Source organism: Podarcis bocagei (assembly GCF_964188305.1).
Source record: "Podarcis bocagei genome assembly, chromosome: 11".
In the NCBI taxonomy this organism is placed as follows: domain Eukaryota; kingdom Metazoa; phylum Chordata; class Lepidosauria; order Squamata; family Lacertidae; genus Podarcis; species Podarcis bocagei.
In genome coordinates this window covers 62,802,816-62,821,118 of record NC_138136.1, presented here as the reverse complement: position 1 = coordinate 62,821,118, position 18,303 = coordinate 62,802,816, and the positions used below count along the sequence as shown (strand labels likewise).

Below are 18,303 nucleotides of genomic sequence, written 5' to 3'. Positions count from 1 at the left end.
AAAGATTTGTGGAAATCCCTCCTGCCAATGTAGAGCCATTGGTTCTGATGGAACTGCAGCAGGATAAGTATTCCTTAAAACTGCCCACAGAAAGAGCTCATCTGGTACTGTGGCTAATGGGCTCCACTACAAATTGGGGAACCTCCAGTTTGGAACTGAGCAAGTGGCTGTGTTGAGAGGGCTGTGATCTTTATTGCATGGTTGCTGTAAGGCCTGCAAGGAGATAATGTATCGCAAGAGCCCTGAACATTTGTAAATACTAGAGACATTCTAGGCGTTATGTGGTAATAAAATCTGGGCTTGAAAGCCTTTCTTTCCCTAATGTCCATCTTTTCATTCCTAGGGTGAAAGAGTTGAAGAGAGGGATGAAATTTTGTACACCTGTCGCACAGCGACGGCGAACGCCAGGCAGCGTATCTCCCAAACGCATTCAGAGTTCTCTTTGCGTGCAAGGCGGGGAAAAGAGCTCTCCTAAGAAAGTGAAGCTGGGGTTGCAGCAGCCCCCAACACCTACAGCTTCCAAGGCGAAGGCTTCACCTTTGGGGTTTCACCCGCTGCACCCTCCTTTCTCTTCCACCCCGAAAGGACAGGCCCGCAAAGGTCATTTTGGTGCCCTGTGGCTCGGCCGCACCAGCCCAGTTAAAGGCGTTCCGAGGGCAGGACCAGCGGCCAAAAAGACAACGGAAGACTCACTGCTGCATCCTGGGAACAGCCTCGTTGGGAAGGACTTTGGGTCCAGGAGAGAAAGCGGCCAAGCAGACAGACCTCGAGCCAAGTGCCTGAAAGCCCAACCTGTGCAGAAACAGCTCATTTCCAGAGCTGATTTTTCCCTTGCTGACACGGACCAACCATCCTTCCGCACGGAGGACGGCGGGAGAGTGTTTGCAGAGCAGTGCACTGCAGCATGGACAAGGCTCCCGCCCCACCAGAAAGACCGGGAGCAACACCTCCGCCTTTACCACCAGCAGTTCCAGCAGCCTCCTATTCTGCAGCAGAAGCTGAACTACCAACCCCTGGAGAAGTTCTTGGCCCAGTACATGCCTCAGGAGATCCGGGTGAAGCAGGAGCCCCCTTGCCAGGCTCTGGCATCTCCTCCCCAGTGCCGGGACGAGACGATGCAGCTGGAGGACCTGGAGGACAGCGACTTCAGCGAGGATTCCTTCTCCGTCAGTCCCAGCCGGAGGAAGCCGGAGGCAGAAGCTGGAAGGGAATGCAGCCAGGGGGGTTCGTTTTTCCTTCATCAGAGAGAATGCGCTGAAGGGCAGGAAGTCCAGGGCGGGCAAGACCTGCTTTTCAAACCGTGCAAGCTTGAGAGTAAAGGCACAGCCTTGCCGGGGGCGGAGGAGGCCTGCATGAGCTGCGAGGAAGGCAACAGCAGTCTGCTGGACTGGAGCACAGAGGACACCTCGGCAGGCAGTTCTTCTCCAAAGAATGACGTGCCAGAGAAGCCTTACTGCTCGCAAGACAACACTGTGTGCGACAGGCTAAGCACCGAAGAATCGCTTCTGGGGCAAAAAGAGCTCAGATGCACAGATCTACCTCTAAGCTGCCCTGATGAACAATTCCCTGGGCCAGAAAAGGCAATGCAAAGCCCACCTTTGGCCCATACCTTGGGATCCCCAAGCTGTGATGTAGGCGGCTTGATGGAAGACTCTTTCAAAGGGAAAGACGGTCCATTTTCAGGAACCACAGGAAAACAGCATCTCCAAACAGGAACAGGCCTTTGTGGGACTCTGGATTTTTCAGTGAATGTTGCTGCTAGAGAGATGACCCCTTTAGCTGTAACTCTTCTCAACACTTTGACAACACGCAATCCAGAAGACAACCCTTCCCACCAGCAGCAAGGAAAGGCTCCACAGGAGGAGGAGATGGTCAAAAAGAAACCCTTTGGCCCCAGAAAGCAATTGGACGAGGGCACCAGGCACCTTCATGGGGAAAAAGCATCCCCTGCGCCCAGGCTATATGAAACAGGTAATTGGAGGAGAAATGTTGGCTTGGTGCTTTCGCCGCAAGCCAAGACTGAGTGGCTTTCGCAGCCTTGTCAGAGCCCAGAGGTTTCTTCTCCCTTGGGCTTGAGTGAACTGTATGGTTGTATTTGTGGATACTCGCCCAAAGATGGAGGCCTGGTGGATCTCCTCTCCCCACACAGAGACAGCGGGGGCACCCTGCTCCTTAGTAACCTGCAGGTCAGTGAGTATGTGACCAGCCCACAGTATGATGCAGACACCGAAGCAACCATGATTGCCTCGTTGAGCTGTTCAGGGCAATTCAGCCTGGGGGAAGAGGATGGCTCCAAGTCCATGACACAGCTCAAACATACCGATACAGGGAGGAAAACCTCCATTTCAAAGGCACTCTCCATCTCTAATGATTTAGGGAAGAAGGAATTCGCTGGGGAGAGCATCACACCGCAGCCCAGCTTGGCATTTGGGAAACTGGAACTTGGCCATTTGCAGGAAGCATTCAAATTGGCGTTCAGCAGTGACGAAATGGGGCTTCTTAAGAACGACTTTTCTCAGAATGTGTTTATGCACACACCTTCAGACAATGCAGAACAGGATTCAGGGGTTGTCTCCAAGGAGGTGAACACCAGGTCTTCCAAGAACACATTGAATTCTTCTAGCCCACAGGATTTATCTCCAAGCTCACTCCAGTATAAGGAAGCTTTAGGAAGGTGAGTTTTCTGGATTCTATCCCCCACCCCACTCCCCATTTACAATGGTTGGCAGCTGGTAGAAAAACATCTTAGCCACTGGGTAGATCAGAGGGCTATGTCCTTTGCAGAGAGCAAAACCCACGGCCATTTCTGTAGCAACAACCCCGTGTTTCTAGTGCAACAACTATGAAAATATGAGTGAGCTGTGGAGAAGCTCCCACTTCAAACCTTGCAGGCAGCATTAGGCAAACCATGGTCTCTCAACCTGTCATTTGCAGTATAGGGACAATTAGACTCTGGGTGGCTGTCAGAATTACTGAGAATGGGAGTGACGTGCTTTGAATGCTCAAACACTAAATAAAGGCTACGTACTGTCTATCCTCAGCTTTCCCCTTTTCCAGAAAAAGGTTTGTCAGGATGGCTCCAGAATGGGCCTGGCGAGCTGGTTTAGCTTTCGCAGGCCAAATCTGAGAGTTGACAGTTGCAGCGAGTCAACACTAAGGATTTTATTACCAGGGTTTTTATTTTTAATTGTGCCCAATAGGCAGTTTGTGCTCCAAATCCATCAGGAACAGCTGGATGAAATGGCAGCCCTGTGTTTCCAGGAAGAGGGCTTGATCAGTAAGATGTCAGAGCTGGTGAGTCATGTTTGAATATTCTTTAAAGTGCCCCCCCCCCCGCAGCCGTGCTTATTTCTCCATGGATCATCTCTTGTTGTTTGGAGATGCATGCGCTGCATACTGTGTGCCGTCTGCTGGGGTTGTGAAGGGGAGCCCCTTCAGCAAACATTGAAAAATACAGGGCAAGCAACTTGCAACTCTGATTCTGAAAAAACCCTTCACTTGTAGAGTTCATGATCTTTAGCACACCCATCCTTATTCCTCACATTTTCCCTCTGCTAGGATTTTGAGGACTTTGTGGCGCAGCTAGATGAAATCCTGGCGCTGAAATCCAAATGCATCCAAAGATTGCGAAGCCAGCTGCAGCCTCTTCTAGCTGCTCCTGCAAGTGGGACGGCGCCAGACAACTTCCCTATGAAATAGCAGCATGGGTGAGGACTGTGCTGAGGCATTTGACCTTCAGCGACCAGCAGCTCAAGACAGTGAGGACTTCCAAAAGTTTGGGTCTTCTACATGGCATGTGCTTGAAGACTTAAGGCTTAACTTTAGCAGCATAAACTCAGCGGAAGTCCAGATTGTGTGCTCTGCCATTCATCTAAATACTTGACCACTGTGGCAAGACTTTGAGAAGTGGATAAAGTGATCCCTTTTCTCCTGCCATCACTCAGGCAACTTTACATTTATGGCAGTTTTGCGTACTGACAAAAAACAATAGAAAACCCTGCCAGATGGGCAATCAGAACTAGTCCTGTTCTCAGGCAGTGTAGCCTTTGAAAAAGAGGTACTAGCTACTACCAAAGCTCCGTATGGCTAGGCTGCTTTGGCAGCTAAGTATCAAGAGAGCCAGTGGACCTGCTTATCAGCATTACAGATCAGAGACACAGAGTTCACATTCTTGTAGTTATCCCTCTCTTCTCCCCTCAGCCATATTTACCAAGCATTCTACACTTGTGCCTTGGCGATCTGCTCATCAGGTGCTTCCACACTAACTAAAATGGTTTATTTTCAGATTTGCCCTTCCTTTTAAAATTGAATTTTATTTTCAGGATTCACTTTCTTTTACGGTTGTATCTTTTTTTGACTGTAAGCTTTAAAACTGTTTTTGATGTTGTATTTTATATTGTTGTAACCTATTCTGGGACCTTAGTGTGAAGGGCAGGCACTAAATTAAATAACAACAGCTGATTTCAGTCAAGCCTGGGTGGGCATCACTTTGCTCCACACGTGACCTTCAAGAGCTTTGTGAAGATGGGTTAGAAGAAGCAAGCCGTCAGACTGCAAGTGGGAAGGCAGAGTGACATGGTGCCTGAAGCCTTTACATGACTGTCATAAACATAATGTGCCTAAAAGCTCTGTGAAATTGGTGCTCTCTTGTCTCTCTAGGCAGGATTTCTAAGCAGGAACTTTTATCAAGCCATCAACACTAGTCTGAACAAACAGAACTCAATCCAACTTGTACAAAAATAGGTGAATACTTGCTTTATGGCAGCAGCCCCAAAGAGGATGCAAGCATTATGGACAATAGCTTTGCAGCATACTAGTCCATCTTGTGAATGAGGCTTTTCCAAGATGGTGGAGAGAAACAAAATTTTAAAGGATTCACAGAAAGTGATAACTGGAAGTTTTGAAACCCCCAACAAGAGCATAGGGCAGCAAAGGCAGTATCCTTTAAAACCTTGTCCTTCTTGGAGAACACAGTGCTGCACGTCATGATAGCTGCTCTTAATTTGTTTCTTTCCATGCGTCAGGGAGACAGCATAGTCAGGAGTTGAGATTTACTCTGTCAAGCCCATCGCTTATGAAAGATGGGCTTTGTATCCATAACTGGGTTGTTCTACCCCAAGGTTCATTGAAGTTGGAAGCTTAGCAGTCAGGCAGCAATATTTTCCACTTTTGTGGTGCCTCCAGACTACATGCGTACCCTTATTTCACAAGAATAGCATCAGCATTCACATGCCAATAGATGCCACAACCTCATCTCACCCCGTTCTGGCTTGACCTTTGTGACTTCAGCACAACAGTTAAGGGGTCACAGCACTGTCCTTACAGCAACATTGGTCATTCCCTTTCCCACATAGCAAGCACCCACTAACCAAGTCACATTCAGAGCAGCAAAAGCAGCTCTTTGACTGACCTTTCCCACTGCTAAAGGAAATCATGTGCACATTAAGTCCTGGTGCAGGTACGTTCCTTGGCAGGTATAAACCCAGCAGGGACACAGTTCCTGCTTTTCAGGTGCAACTTAACCAATTAGTAAAATGGTCGAGAATCTAGCTGAGTGGCATTACACGAGAGCTGTGGACGTGTTTTTAAGAGTTCTTTGTTTTAAGAGTCAGTAGGTTAAAGTGAATTCACTTAGAATGAGTATTATGCATGTTGCTTTTATACTGAATTTTTAATTGAAGTAAAAAGATAATTGAGCAAAACTTGCACAGAAGTCTAAATTGTGTCAAATTCAGGATTCTGATAAATGTAATTTGGTTTGAATGCAAAAGTAATTCACAGCATGGGAGAAGTGCTAAATAGTGCTGCTCAGAAACAAACACTGATGTGCAACAGGATCAGTAGCTGCTTTTGGCTGCAGATATGAGAGGCTGACAACATCCTGATCGCAACTCAAGTAAATTGTCCAGCAGCAGCGGTCTCCCTCAAGGGAGGAAATGGTAGAAAGGCTTTTCTGCCAGTACACACAGTGCAGCAAATCACATTTCCCTGTGCTCTGACCATTGCAGCAGTTGGTGGCTGCAGGATCCACACATGACTCTTTAAGTTTACAGATGCAGACAGAGCACTTGATCAGTAGCAACTTGCTTTGGTTCTGCCGCCAAAACCTGCACCTCAAATTCTGTTGCAGCATTCTTCCTTCAGTGTCTCATTTAGTAATGAAGCGTCTCTTGTCAAAGCTGTTCGCTCCCTCCCTTGAAAAGCCAGAGCCAAGCTGCTGTCATTAGGAAAGCGATAGGTTAAGGGCTTACATTATAACTCAGGTGTAAAAACATGGTCAGCCATAGGGCTCTGCTCCAGATTCATCCATCGAGCACTTGTTTACAGTAAAAATTCAGACACACTATCAGGGCTTTACTATCAGATCTCACCACCTATACCTGGGGGTGGTAATTTATGCATGAGATACAGTTCCTTTTCTGTTCAAAGTGACTTGATACATCTAAAACCAATTCCAACATTCTAATCACAGAGTCACTGCTGTTTGGGTCACTGACAACACAGCATGTCCCCATGTTGAATTATGAGCTCCACAGATAAATTCTACTATTGTTTCCATTATCCCTTATGGTAGTGGAGATGGCAGCTTCTACCGAGATCAATGGCTCCTAACTGAACTCAAATCAGGTATTGAAAAACTTTGGTAGTGAGGTGTTGCCCCAGTTATGTGGGACAAGGCCCCAAGACCCAGGTTGCTGAAAGTGTTTTCATACTGTACTTGCTGAAGTCTATGTAGTGACCTGCCGGGGGGGGGGGGGCAGAGAGAGATTACTGCAGGGATGTTCGCTGGAGAGTTGGAAACGTTTTTCCAAAGCTCAAACTCAAGACACAAGATGTTCTAGAGATATCAGAGATTTATAACCATTCCAGATTCATTCCGTTTCTTTTCCCTACCGCTAAACCTCTAGAGCAGGAGACCACCAGCCACATTTTAAGGTTTTATTAGTATCTCTTTCTGCAGAACCAAAATACTTAGCAAATTACTCCAAATATCAAGACTGCTTATATTTTTTTATGTATTTAGATCTTTTAACCATGTACAACATAATACACTATTGTACTATCAAAACCAAAAGTCTGATTTCTATTACTAGATGTTAATAGATTAATGATTACTATAGCAGTGTGGAAAAAAAGGAACCAATGCAGTGAATATTAAAAAGAAAGTGCTTGAAAGACAGACCTCCAATTTCACACTGTGTATTTATTTTAAACTAATGGAGTAGCCGAGTTCCCAGATGGGTCTCTGCTTAAATAATAATAATAAAAATAAAACCTACCAGTCTGGGGAGGACAGTAGAGCCAAGAGGTTCAAGCCTCTTCCTCAGACTTCAGAAACCAGCCAGTGGGCAAGGGGTCCAGGTGGGGTTTCACAGCTTACCTGTTCTGAGAACTTATCTGTTCAAGCACACTGGCCGGAGCGTGTGGACAGCCAGGGCCAAAACACCAGAAAAGGAAGCAGTGCAGCTTCTCTGTATGCATAGAGGCAGTTTCAGAACCAGTGTCACACTTAAATTACACGCTAACCTTCAACCAAAGCCTCCCCCCTCCACCAAATAAAACCGAAATTCCATTGCACTAAAGGTGGACGTGTGTTAATCTGGACCAAGGGTCAAATGTTTTCAGTAGAAGCAGACGCACAAATGAAAGCAGCTTCAAGGAGCCAAAGCATTGTTCGTTTCAGAGCCAGGCTGAGTCCAGTGCAAGACGTGGGAGTGGGATGGGGAGAAATACAACTAGCCTGGTCTGACTATGTACAACTCCAGTCAAGATTCTCCGTGGCCGAGCCAAAAAAAGGAAACTTAGGAAAGGACACTTAAACTTTAATCGAAGAACGTGGGCTGGGGTCTCTCCACTGGGAATAGCACCCTGGAGTGATGCGTGCCCACGGAGCTCCTCCCCCAGCTCTCTCAGCATCTGGGAAAGGCAGGATCCTTGCGGTGTTGTCCTCCTTCCAATGCCTGCAGGGAGAGCCACATGATGGTGGCGGCAAAGGGTCTGGTGAGCAGGGCAATGTCTGTGCTGCGCCCCGCATTCTTCAACTGGCTCCTGCTCGGGTCATTAGATCTTCCAGTGCATTGTTCTGGTCATTGTTGTGTAATAATAAAACCTCTTTAATGTCTTTCAATTCAAATCCCATTTCTTTAAATTTACTCATTAGCTGGAGAAGTTCTGTTGTCTATGAAAAAGGGGGGAAAGGAAGAGGACATCTTTAAGAGCATGCTAGGAAGAGACCCCCATCTGGAAGGAAGATTACTTATATCTTACTGAGCGTCTCTGGATCAGTCTTCCATCATTAAGGAGTAGCCACGGAAAAGCACAGAGCCCCATGCAAGAACTTCCAAGACATGACATTTAAGAATTTGCATCCAAGCAATTAAAAGACACTTAAGAATACAATTACATTAAGTAAGAGCCAGACGGATCTCTTAAGTTAGACAGTTCTTAGCAACCTGGGCATTACACACCTAAATAAATTTATATGAAGCCAGTGGATACCATCTGAACCAAATGAAACCACTATTGGAGATGGCCCAGTGACTGGAGGTAGCAATGGGTTGGCTGAGGGGGACAAACTGAAGCTGCAGCCTAACAAGACCGAAGAACTCCTGGTGGGTAGTTCTCATAGCCAAGAATTGGGGTGTGATGCCTGTTGATGGAGTCTTACCCCCTCATATGGAACAGAACTATGGTCTGGGGTAATAATAATAATAATAATAATAATAATAATTTACTTATACCCTGCCCATCTGGCTGGGTTTCCCCACCCACTCTGGGCGGCTTCCAAAAGAACGCTAAAATGCAATAACCTATTAAACATTAAAAGCTTCCCTAAACAGGGCTGCCTTCAGATGTCTTCTAAAAGTTTGGTAGCTATTTTTCTCTTTGACATCTGGTGGGAGGGCATTCCACAGGGCAGGTGCCACTACCGAGAAGGCCCTCTGCCTGGTTCCCTGTAACTTGGCTTCTCGCAGCGAGAGAACCACCAGAAGGCCCTCGGAGCTGGACCTCAGTGTCCAGGCAGAACGATGGAGGTGGAGATGCTCCTTCAGGTATACTGGACCGAGGCTGTTTAGGGCTTTCAAGGTCAGCACCAACACTTTGAATTGTGCTCGGAAATGTCCTGGGAGCCAGTGTAGGTCTTTCAAGACCAGTGTTATATGATCTCGGCGGCCGCTGCCAGTCACCAGTCTAGCTGCCACATTTTGGATTAGTTGTAGTTTCTGGGTCACCTTCAAAGGTAGCCCCACATAGAGCGCATTGCAGTAGTCCAAGCAAGAGATAACTAGAGCAGGCACCACTCTGGCGAGACAGTCCGCGGGCAGGTAGGGTCTCAGCCTGTGTACCAAGTGGAGCTGGCAGACAGCTGCCCTGGACACAGAATTGACCTGCACCTCCATGGACAGCTGTGAGTCCAGAATGACTCTCAGGCTGCGCACCTGGTCCTTCAGGGACACAGTTACCCCATTCAGGACCAGGGAGTCCCCCACACCCGCCTGTCCCCCAAGAACAGTACTTCTGTCTTGTCAGGATTCAACCTCAATCTGTTGGCCGCCATCCATCCTCCAACCGCCTCCAGACACACAGGACCTTCACTGGTTCGGATTTGAAAGAGAGGTAGGTCCAGCACTGTCACACTTAAGACCCAGGTGGTGAGAAGTGGTTATTCTCAGTTCCACCTAGAGCACAAGGTACACCTGTTTCTGAAATGGGGAACAGGATTTCTACTGTGGTGCTCCTTTCCTCAGATGTTGTCATGCAAGGCACCAGACCCTAGCTCCACCCTGAGCCTGGGATGAAGCTGGCGGGGAGCAGATTACAACGAAAGCGTCACAAGTGCAAGACAACTGCTCCTGAGATTCAGAATACAAGCCAGGAGAGATTTGACAGTCGCTACAGTCAAAGAGCAGCACCAGTAAGATTAGCAAGCCAAGCACACATGATTAAGCTGAATCACGGGAGTGGTTCTACAGCACCACTGCGCATCCAGCAGCGGAAAACTCACCTTCTCCTCTGAACACTGATACATTTCAAGAGCAGCTTCTACAAGGAGTGGATCAAAGCCCTTCTCGCAGAGCTGCCCATGGACAAACAGGTAGTCAAGGACCTACAAGGAGGAACAGGACAGAAAGGAACTGAGGCAGTCGCTCCACAAGCATGATCCCACTAAAAGCCTTTTCTAACAATTATCTGAAGCTTATTGGGGGTTTCTGTCACTGGTTCTTAGTGACAGGTTATCCACATGAAAGGCTGAAGAGGAGGGAGAAGCTGCACAAACAAACCTGCTTGGGCCATGCAAAATCACGCCTGCACTGATATTTTTTGAGTACAAAGAGATGAAGCTATACCAGGTCAGACCACTGCTCCATCTAGCGCAGGAGAATCTACTCTGGCTGACAGCAGCTACCCAAGGATTTAGATAACAGGTTTTTTTACCAATCTCTGGCACCCACATTCCTTTGGCTTGAAATGCTAAACCTGGGACCTTCTACAAGCAAAACATGAGCTTTACCACTGAGTTATAATGCCCCCTCCCAGTCTCCACAATTCAGAGATTGTTTTAAGTCCAATTGGCTACAAGGAACACTTATCACAGACATAATGAAAGCAAACTAATATGGCCATAATCTTAAGGTCTGAAAATATTTTGTGGCTAGTTGTTGCCCCAAGCACCCCCTTCCCCTGCTGGAGCACCATAGGTTCTTGGGCCCAGTATTACCGAGATGTGTAGGATGCAAGGCTCTAAAACCCACATCCTTTCAGACATTGTAGAGCATCTACCATTCAAAACCCAAACTAAGGCCAAAGTTGGCTTTCATCCAGTCTCACTTCCTTTTCCTGGCTTGCTTAAGCAGGGAAAAAGCTCCTCTTACCTGTTCTATGTTCTGGCCCTTCTTCTTCATTGCTTTCAGGACATCCTCGTAGGAATAGCCCATGTTGACAACAGTTTCAACACACTGCCGCTCACTAGAGGAAAGGGCCTGCAGCACGTTGATATACGTGGAGCCGCCAGGCCGCTTTGCACAGCTGGTGGTATTGGGCACTTGAGACGTCAGGAAACTTTGGTGAGTTACCTAGTTGAACAAGAGGGAAACAAACCTCTTTCAGGAAGAGAGAGAAATTGGGATGGTGCAGTCTCAATGTAAGTCAGTGCAGAAGTCTTCCTATAAATCCTTAATAGCCATTGGACAATACAGTGGACGCTCAGGTTGTGAACGTGATCCATGTGGGAGGCACGTTTGCAACCCGCAGCATTCGCAACCCACAGCGCCGCGTCTGTGCACGCACGGGTTGCGATTCAGTGCTTCTGCGCATGCACTGAAAGCCAGAAGTAACCTTTTCCGGTACTTCCGGGTTCGGCACAGTGCACAACCCAAAAACGCACAACCTGAAGCGTCTGTAACCTGAGGTATGACTGTAACAGAATGTTACAGTGGTTAAGCCCCTCCTCCTCTGTGGGCAAAATAATAGCCAAGAGCTCAAGAACAAGAGGTGGAGAGTTACAGTTAAGTACTTTTGGGCTCCATGAACAGCTCCTCCGAAAACCACATGAAAGCCCTAGAGGTTCCTCCATGTCTAAAGCTAATCTTGGCCTGGCTAATAACTGGACAGGAAGCCACAGCAAGACTCATTACCTCAGAAAGGGGCGAGCCCAAGAAAGACAGCATCTCCCGGCAACATTTGATTTCATATCCTTGCCAAACCAGAATGACAAATGCATGGCAAGCAAGTCCCTGTTGGTGACTAGAACAGAATGATATAGGCTGCTATAAAGGACAAAGCCACCTACCCCTTTCCCCTACAGAAGCCTGTTGCATTTCCATGGAGGCCAGAGAAGGGAAACTCCTTTTTTTCCATGTCAAGCACAGAAGCAAAGCGAGTTGGCTTCGCTTGCTGCTATGGAATTCCTTGTGACCTGCCTCTAGCAGGCAAGTACTTGCATACAAGGCTGCTTTGTGTTAACTTTAAGACATAATCTAATTCCAAGTAGGGCTGTGCAATATTGGTTTTCAGTATCGCAATAAATCACTAGTTGAATATCGTGATACAGCGATATATCATGATATCTGGAATAAGGAAGGAACTACGCAGAGGCGAACAGGATAATGTCCTGTCAACTGCTACTACTTAGGGATCTAAAATGGATAAATGATGATATCAATCACTACACAGTTTCATCAGCAGGCAAGCCAAAATGCATCCAAACAGGACTCGTGGTTTTGGGCTTGGATACCAAATTGTGTTATTCAGGACAATCCAAAGTACGGCGATGAGTCATAGTGAATACAAATAATCTGGGTCTGCCAGAAGGCCTGCTTGGCAGCAGAAGCGGTGGTGGCAGAAACAGTGCTGACCTCGCAGGGCTTGCCATGGGACATGTCAGCAGTAGGAGAGACAGCCTGCAAGGCCTCGTGGCAACGGCGGGAGGCGGGAGCAGTTGCAGTGGCAGTGATTGATAATATTGTCATTTATCTGTTTTAGACCCCTAAGTAGTAGCAACTACCAGGACACTGTCCTGTTCACCTCTGTATAATTCCACCCTTATTTCAGACATTGTGGTAGACTGCAATGTTTAGCTGATGATAACAGCCCTCACACACATTGCGATTCACAATATATTGCCAGGCCAAATATTATGAAACAGTTATCACAATGTGAACTTCAAACCGGTTTTGGACGATATATTGATATATCGCCCAGCCCTATTTCCAAGTGTGTTCCAGTTGCAGAGCAACTAGCTGGAATATATAGTTTTCAAAATGGGAACCTATCAATATTGCTCTTTTTAATCCTTAGCTATTAGTCAGCTTTCTTGAAATCAATTCATCCTTGAATGACAGCATTTGGGAGGAGAGGGACCCCTCTTTAGTCTGCCAATGTAAAACAAAAAACCCAATGAGCTGGCCTATTTACCATTTACCTGCCAGAAATCCACAAAAAAGTAGTAAGCGTACCTAGAAGAACTAACCTGGGGACACATTTATGGAGACCAAGTACTCTCCCAACCTGACTGCCTTGTTTCAAGATTTCCCTAAAGGCAAACACAGTTCAGTGTAAACTAGACAAAGCCCCTGTATAGCTAGGCATACTGCCAGCTTTTGCCATGCCAGCAAGATCAGTAAGACAGGCAGAATCAATTGCACGCTGGAGATAAGCAGCTGGAGAAAAAGCAGGTCCTGCAAAAAGGAGGATTCCCTTTAAAGGGATTTCCTAAAACAAGAAAACCCAGAGGAGAAGTAACAACTAAGGCAAGAACCGACAAGAGACTCTGCTGCAGGGAAAGTTACGAATGAACTCTCATACCTGCACGGCCAGAACTCACATTTCAGAGACTCGTCATAGGAAGAAGCCTTGTAAAAATAACTTCCAGGATGCGCAATAGGATTATGCTTAATCCACACAGGCCAAGAATCAGGATAATCTCTACTGGGAAATATACTCAACTCACTGCAACATTTCAGCTTGCTGGGCAAATGCTAACAACGCCCTCTCCAAGGGGCCGAGTTTTGTTGCTTTTGTTTTTACATGAAAAGAAGTCTTGTGGCACCTTAAGGCCTAACCAATTTTATTATGGTATAATAAGTTTTTGTATGCTAGAACCAACCTCATATTGAAAAGGGCCCTAGTCCACAACAGCATGATTGAATCACGCATGACCATGTATACGTGCGACGCCAGGGAATAAAAAATAGATTCAAACCAGGAAATGGCATACGAGAGCTAGAGAGTCCTTGTGGCTTGTGAGGACACCCTCCCCAGAGCCCAAAGAGGACTTCGGTGAGGGCAGAGGAACCCCCAAGGAAACCTGAGGCGCAGTGGGGCGTTTTAAAGGCTGCTCAGCCTCCCTGGCTAGCAGCTGACACATGCATGGGAGCAGCAGCTGCTTTTCCGCATGTCCTCCAACCAGCCCCAGAGCTTCAACTCTAGTTTAAGGGACAGTTGTATGGTGAGAGAGCTGGAGAGCAGGAACAGGTGTTTAGAGGCTTTTAAGAGGATGCTACCCACTGACTCGATTTTCACTTATGCATATGGGGCCCCGGAATGTAACCCCTGCATAACTGGGGGCCATGTGACGCCTGTATTTAAGGCTTTAAAGGTGCCCAGCTTTCTAGAAATTAGTTTCCATTGCACACCCTGGTACAGACTGCATAGCCATCCCCAGGGAAAGCCATGGAACGCACCAGATTGTACATTCAGCCACGATGCCAACTAAATCTGAACCACAGCAACCCTCACTAGCTTGTTCTGCAAAAACACTAAGCTAGCCAGGCAATATTAGTGGCAGAATAGCTGCTATGGAGGGAAGGGGTGTACACTTGCATGCCCTGCAGAACCAACATTTGCTTTCATCAATTTATTATACAGTACAGTGGTGCCCCGCAAGACGAACGCCTCGCGAGACGAAAAACTCGCAAAACGAAAGGTTTTTTCGTTTTCGAGTTGCCTCGCAAGACGAATTTCCCTATGGGCTTGCTTCGCAAAACGAAGCTTGCCCCGCAAGCTCCGGGGACAGCGGGTCTTCCCCGCTGTCCCCGGACCTCTTTTGAAGCAAGGGGCGGCGGGGAGAAGCGATCTTCTCCCCGCTGCCCCAGGTCCGGGGACAGCGGGAAGCGCTTCCTGCTGTCCCCAGACCTCTTTTGAAGCAAGGGGCGGCGGGGAGAAGCGATCTTCTCCCCGCAGCCCCTTGCTTCAAAAGAGGGGACAGAGCAGCGCTTCCCCTCTGTCCCCGGACGGTCTCCATAGGAACGCATTGATTGATTTTCAATGCATTCCTATGGGAAACCGTGCTTCGCAAGACGAAAAACTCGCAAGAAGAAAAAAACTTGCGGAACGAATTAATTTCGTCTTGCGAGGCACCACTGTATATTGTATTTATATACAGTGGACACTCAGGTTGCAAACATGATCCGTGCGGGAGGCATATTCGCAACCCGCAGCGCCAAGTCTGCACACGTGCAGGCCACAATTTGGTGCTTCTGCGCATGCACCAAAACCCAGAAGTAACTCGTTCTGGTACTTCTGGGTTCGGCACGGTGCACAACCCGAAAACGTGCAACCTGAAGCGTCTGTAACCTGAGGTATGACTGTACCACCCTTCATCCTAAGATCACAGGGCGGTTTACAGTATAAAAACACAAAAATACTGAACATAAGGGCACCTGTAGGCATTAGGTGCAGGAAGGAAGACTCGCCGTAGACCCCCATGCAATACAACACATCGATCACCCCAACAACAACAGCATGGCAACAAGGCATCTAAATGTGATTTGGGTTATTTTGGCCAGCTGCGGCCCAACCCAGCCTTTCCCTCCCCTGCCCACATCAAGGTCTCCAATCCGAAAGCAACGTTTTCAGTTGCGCAGGAACTTACCACCGTGGCTGTGGTGAGCGCTGGGATTTCATCTGTACATGCTACTGAGCTGGGCAGGGAAGGCAGTCTGGACGTGGGGGGCAACGTCTGTGCCTCTGGGCCACCGTCCACGCTGAGGTCAGAGAGCCCAGCCACGTGGTGCCCATTCAGTTCGCTGGCTTTGCTCTGCAACGAGCTGAGGAGAGTGCCATTGCGAAGGCAGGCCGTGCCGGGGAAGGTGCTCGCCAGCTTTGCCGCCTGCAAGTCGCCCTCGTCTGAGTCGAGCTTCGGGAAGGAGAGCGACTTGATATTGCTCACCGACGTCACGGGTGAGAGGGACACTTTGGAAGACAGGGACATCTTTTCACAACCCCCCAGCTGCGGTAAAGCGATAAGACCGTTTGGTTTGTGAAGGGGCTTGAGGTCCAAACTGGCCCTTTCCAAAGACGCCAAGACCTCCTGGTCTTGTAATACAGACTCGGGTGCTACTTTGGGCAAGCTATTGTCTAGAAGTTGGGCCACGATTGGCCCCGGAGTACCAACGTGGAGCTGGAGAATGTTCTTCAGCTCCTCTCTATCGTCGAGTGTTTTTAATTCCAGTTTGTCAAAGGGGTCTTCCTCGCACTCAAAATCCGCTGGGTTGAAATCAGCCTTCGCATGGGGCGGGCTCAGAACTTTCTGCTTTGCGGTGCTGCTGTTGGCAGGGGTAGGAATGAGGATGTAGTTGTGATGCAGGCTAGCGATGATGGGGTTGATGGGAGGCGGAACGGCGTTCTCTGGGCAGCCGCTGTCCGGGAAGCCTGCTTGCTTCTGCTCCTCGAAGGTTGCTTTTTTATTTGCTAGGGCCTCCTCGGCCCTCTGCTCAGCCTCTTGCTGGGCAGCCTGGATTCGTTTAATGTTCTCAGCCCACTCAATAGTCCTCTTTTCCAAGGAGAAGTCATACTGGGGGGGAGAGGAAAACGCAAGACAACAAGGTAAGAAAGAGCTGCAGGAGCTATGCTGGCAAACACTTCTTCTCCAAAGCTTACTTTGGAAATCAACCCCTGCCAAATTAGGAATGGAACTCCTGAGGAACAATGCCTCCAATTTCAGGAACCTTTTCAGAAGGATACTGTGAGCAGTGATGCCAAAGGCTGCTGAGACACTAAGGAGAATAAGCAATGTCACACTCTCTCAGGAAAGGGGGGGTTACCTCTAATGAAATGGCTAAGTGTATAAGCAATTTGGGACCGACTACCAAACTGAGGGTGAGCACTCCAGTTTGTCCCCAAAAAATTTTTGGCCTATGCTAACATGGCAGCTTGGCCAGGGTGGGAGAGGAGAATCACCACAGTTGCCCGTGAGATTACGGGCCGTGAGATGTCAAGATACGTTGCACAGAACCAAGAGCCAACGTGAAGCACAGAAGACTGAAAGTATACCAGATACAGAGACGCTTCTGCGCCTTCATTATACTGCTTTTGGAGAATGCTGAAAGCGCACCTCTTTACACTTGAGGTTTAGGTTCTTAGGATCTACATCATTCCATTTATATACCAAATAAATATCAAAATATCCCATGGGGGTATACAACATTAAAAACAAATTTCAGAACATCAATGAATTTATATATATATATATATATATATATATATATATATATATATATATATATATATATATATGCTTTCGTAGATTTTCACGGGTACAGGAATGCAGGTTTTGGTGTCTTCGGGTATCTTCCCGTGTAAGAGTTGGGGTGTCTAGGCGACGTTTCGACGAGGTCTCACTCGTCATCTTCAGGCTGGTGCTTTCGGCTTCTTGTTACTAGAACAGAGCAGGATCTCAGTGTTTGAGTTCCTATAAATACTGTTGAGGGGGTGTGGTGTATAGCCTCCAACGTTCTGGGTAGAGAGGAAGTTCCCAGGTTATTGTGCCTTTTCTTCTTTTGTTCATTAATTACTTGAGGGATATCTTGAGTGATTTCTTGAGTGATATTCTGAGTACCACTTAGGAGGGTCATTAGGTGTGGATTAGTTGCTAAAGCTTTCGTGTCTTGACCTCTTGAGCTTGTAAAGAGTTTTTCTGAGAAGATGGCTGTACTGCACTTAGTTGTGCTCTGGCTTGGCTTCGTGTATAGGGGCGAGCTGTGGTTTTGTGCCCTGTGCCAGCCAGATCTGTGTTGGGATTGCAGGGGGGTGCAGCATCCGGAGGTGCCACTATGGTTTGGCTACTGGATGGTGTCTGTAATTTATCTGTGGAGAGGGTCTGGGTTTGGGTCTGGTGTGGTTGATTGGAGATGGCGTTCTGTGTGCCTCTGGTTCTGGTGTCGGTTTTTGTGGGGAGGGCTAATTTCCAGATGTCTGGCAGGCGGGACGTGTCGTCACGCTTGTTCATGTTGTGAGGGTGTTTCTCTATCTCGATGGCTTCCATGATTATTCTCTTGTGGTGATGTTCCATGTTAAAGAGCAATTTGGAATCTGCAAAATTAATTTCGTGTCCTGTTTCTTTCATGTGTTGGTAAAGAGAGGAAGTTTTTTCTTCTTTTTTGACGGCATTCTTGTGTTCTGCGATACGTGCATTTATTTGTCTGTTTGTTTGTCCAATGTACGTGGCCGGGCAGACTTTGCAGGGTATTTCATAGACCCCTTGGTTTTCTAACTGGATTTTATCTTTTGGGTTTCTGAGGATATTGGCTATTTTTTGGTTGGTGCAAAAGGCTGTTTTGGTAAAGAAAAAACTTCCTCTCTTTACCAACACATGAAAGAAACAGGACACGAAATTAATTTTGCAGATTCCAAATTGCTCTTTAACATGGAACATCACCACAAGAGAATAATCATGGAAGCCATCGAGATAGAGAAACACCCTCACAACATGAACAAGCGTGACGACACGTCCCGCCTGCCAGACATCTGGAAATTAGCCCTCCCCACAAAAACCGACACCAGAACCAGAGGCACACAGAACGC

The 18,303-nt window shown here is 47.5% G+C and overlaps 2 protein-coding genes across 7 annotated transcripts in view; one reads left to right on the top strand and one right to left on the bottom strand.

The window, feature by feature from the left end:
- Nucleotides 1–5,713, top strand: part of KIF24 (kinesin family member 24) — a 33,457-nt gene extending 27,744 nt beyond the window's left edge. For all 6 annotated transcript variants that reach the window (XM_081212650.1, XM_081212647.1, XM_081212646.1 and 3 more), the window contains 3 exons: nucleotides 344–2,674; nucleotides 3,201–3,294; nucleotides 3,559–5,713. In XM_081212650.1, coding sequence (XP_081068776.1) covers nucleotides 344–2,674; nucleotides 3,201–3,294; nucleotides 3,559–3,699 — 2,566 coding nt within the window. In that variant the 3' untranslated portion in view covers nucleotides 3,700–5,713. The remainder of the gene's footprint in view (nucleotides 1–343; nucleotides 2,675–3,200; nucleotides 3,295–3,558) is intronic.
- A 640-nt stretch (nucleotides 5,714–6,353) lies between these two features.
- The window catches only part of UBAP1 (ubiquitin associated protein 1), a 33,828-nt gene continuing 21,878 nt past the window's right edge, over nucleotides 6,354–18,303 (bottom strand). The window contains exons 4-7 of the mRNA XM_081212983.1: nucleotides 15,374–16,294; nucleotides 10,875–11,075; nucleotides 10,007–10,108; nucleotides 6,354–8,179 (exon numbers count right to left, since the gene is read on the bottom strand). Of these exons, the coding sequence (XP_081069109.1) occupies nucleotides 8,039–8,179; nucleotides 10,007–10,108; nucleotides 10,875–11,075; nucleotides 15,374–16,294 (1,365 nt within the window). The 3' untranslated portion in view covers nucleotides 6,354–8,038. The remainder of the gene's footprint in view (nucleotides 8,180–10,006; nucleotides 10,109–10,874; nucleotides 11,076–15,373; nucleotides 16,295–18,303) is intronic.